The 2,500-nt window shown below is 41.5% G+C and overlaps 1 protein-coding gene across 5 annotated transcripts in view; it reads left to right on the top strand.

Annotated features, from left to right (window-relative positions):
- Positions 1-2,500, top strand: part of LOC143121967 (protein kinase C beta type-like) — a 74,055-nt gene that overhangs the window by 28,313 nt on the left and 43,242 nt on the right. For all 5 annotated transcript variants that reach the window (XM_076282726.1, XM_076282736.1, XM_076282708.1 and 2 more), the window contains one exon: positions 2,499-2,500. This exon is cut by the window's right edge and continues 133 nt beyond it. In XM_076282726.1, coding sequence (XP_076138841.1) covers positions 2,499-2,500 — 2 coding nt within the window. The remainder of the gene's footprint in view (positions 1-2,498) is intronic.

Genomic DNA, 2,500 nt, shown 5'->3' with positions numbered 1-2,500 from the left:
CTGCATTTCTTAAAACTGAGCTGTGCTTACATCACCTAGATATCTGTAAATATTAGAATCAGAGAATATACAGGCAGCTCACGGTTAGGAGTTTGTCAATGTAGCCTTAATGATTTCTTTTCACAAAATGCTAAGCATGCATGTATTTAAGTTTCTTAAAACTGAGCTGTGCTTAAATGGGCATGATTTCATAACAGACCAAATAGAAAATAAATGTTAAATATCTGTATATATATAAATAGAAAATAAATGTTAAATATCTGTAGCCTACATATTAAAATCAGATTATGTAGGCTACACAGTGTAGTTAGATCAAGTTGGACAGTAGCACATTATCATGGATAGTAGTTGGACAGTAGCACATTTTAATCATGGATATAGTTGGACAGTAGCACATTTTAATCAGTTTATATATCTATAGTGGCTGGTGAAAGAGTTGAGTGTTTTTTTTTTTGTTTGTTTGTTTTTCCGGGGGGGGGGGTTAGTGGGTAGTGTCCCCACTAAAGCTCAGACCAAACCTACGCCCTTGCTGGAACAAGACATTCAGCTTGTGTGTACCCACACACACAATAGCACACAAGCGCACACTCACACACACACACACACAGGGTGCGATTTGTGTAAAAACCAGAGGGGGGGATGATTTTGAATAAGTTTGTAACCCCCCCCCCCCTTTTTTTATTTTTTATTTAAATGAACGAACGATTCATAGCCTAGTAATGTCATGGCTAATAATAGCCTATATTCATTTTGCCACCTTTAAACATTAAACAGCGAGTGTGCTTGGTATGATGATCAGCTCCTCTAATGCAGGGTAGGACTACGTGTTGACAAGCATACAAATTCACCTTGTTCTTGCCCCATCTGAAATGACTCCTCTACTTTTGCTGCCTCCATCCTTTCTGTATTTGTTATGTAAAAAAATGTTGTATATGATGGCACTGAAGTCTTGAGTGAATTGGCTAACAGTGTTAGTTGGTAACCAAATAGCACACATTGCACTACACGCTGCGTACTGTAGGCTACGTACATTCTCTCTCCTGCTGATTTGCGTTCAGTAGCCAAGTGCGTAATATTGCAAAAGTTGAAAAAGTGTTTGTTGTAGCCTGCAGAAAATCATACTATCATACTGTCAGTTTATTGCCTACAGTGCAGTGAAATTTGGAGAGTAAAGTTATAGGGCAACTTGAAGTTTTATGAAAATAATTTACGAACCAGAACATAAAGACCATGAAGCTTCTATTTCTTGCAGCTGTTAAAACACCCGCTAGATAGTTTAAATACCCACCAACATTCGTTTTTGCAGTACAGATTATTTCTGAAAGTTATTTGTCTACTAGGCCTAGCCTACTGGCTGATTTATCAAACGAGTGCTTTCTCGTTCGTCCTCCGCAAACTACAGGTGTTTCGGTAGGGAGACATTGAATAAGCGATGCCAAGCAATTTCTGTAACACTTTTGTGACATTCAGCAAATATCTCCTCATTTAATGTAAGTTCCTTCGGACAATTAGGCCTACGTTCTACTCTATGTGCAGTTGTCCTCCATCTCAGTTGCATCAGTTTTCTAATTTTGAAGGTTCTAAAACATTACTATGCTTCACTGAATCCTTCTCGTTTTCTTTCATTTGTCCAGCTAACTTTTCCATTGAAACTAGCCATTTATGATGGATTACACACTCGACATTCTGAAATGTCCTGCACGATCAAGGCCAAATTAAGTTATCACGCAGCCACTGTGTCAGCAGCATGAGTGCTGACGGTGACGGTGCGTTTCTGATGTCAGATTATTATGTAGGCTAGCCTACTAGACTGTTCTCACGTTGCAGCGCTTTACTTATATGAAGTAGCATTAATCAATATGAGGGGCAGAGGGGGATAAATGTTGTCCCCCCCGACGATAAAAATAATTTAGCAGAGGGGAGGATATCAAGACCAGAGGAAATCCCCCCCATCCCCCCCTACAAATCACACCCTGCACACACACACACACACACCATCAAGTGCTCACTAAACCCCACCTGGAACGAGACCTTCAGCTAGTGTGTACCCACACACACACACACACACACACCATTAGGTGCTCACTGAACCCCACCTGGAACGAGACCTTCAGCTTGTGTGTACTAACACACACACATACACACCCACACACACACACACACACACACACACACACACACACATTAACTTACACAGATATGTGCATAAACACACTCAGACTGTCTCCCAGTAGTGGGACTGAGATTGACTTCATGGGCTCTGTGTGTCTGTGTGTGTGTGGGTGTGTGTGTCTGTGTGTGTGTGGGTGTGTGTGTCTGTGTGTGTGTCTGTGTGTGTGTGTGTGTGTGTGTGTGTGTGTGTGTGTGTGTGTGTGTGTGTGTCTGTGTGTGTGTGGGTGTGTGTGTCTGTGTGTGTGTCTGTGTCTGTGTGTGTGTGTGTGTGTATGTGTGTGTGTGTGTGCGTGTGTGTGTGTGTGTGTCTGTGTGTGTTTGTGTAGTA

This window comes from Alosa pseudoharengus, unplaced genomic scaffold, assembly GCF_046254945.1.
Source record: "Alosa pseudoharengus isolate Yale_2024_CS ecotype anadromous, Long Island Sound unplaced genomic scaffold, YU_APseudo_1.1 YU_APseudo_1.1_scf_1, whole genome shotgun sequence".
In the NCBI taxonomy this organism is placed as follows: Eukaryota; Metazoa; Chordata; class Actinopteri; order Clupeiformes; family Clupeidae; genus Alosa; species Alosa pseudoharengus.
Note: the sequence above shows the minus strand (reverse complement) of the source record. Positions and strands in the feature narration are given on the sequence as shown.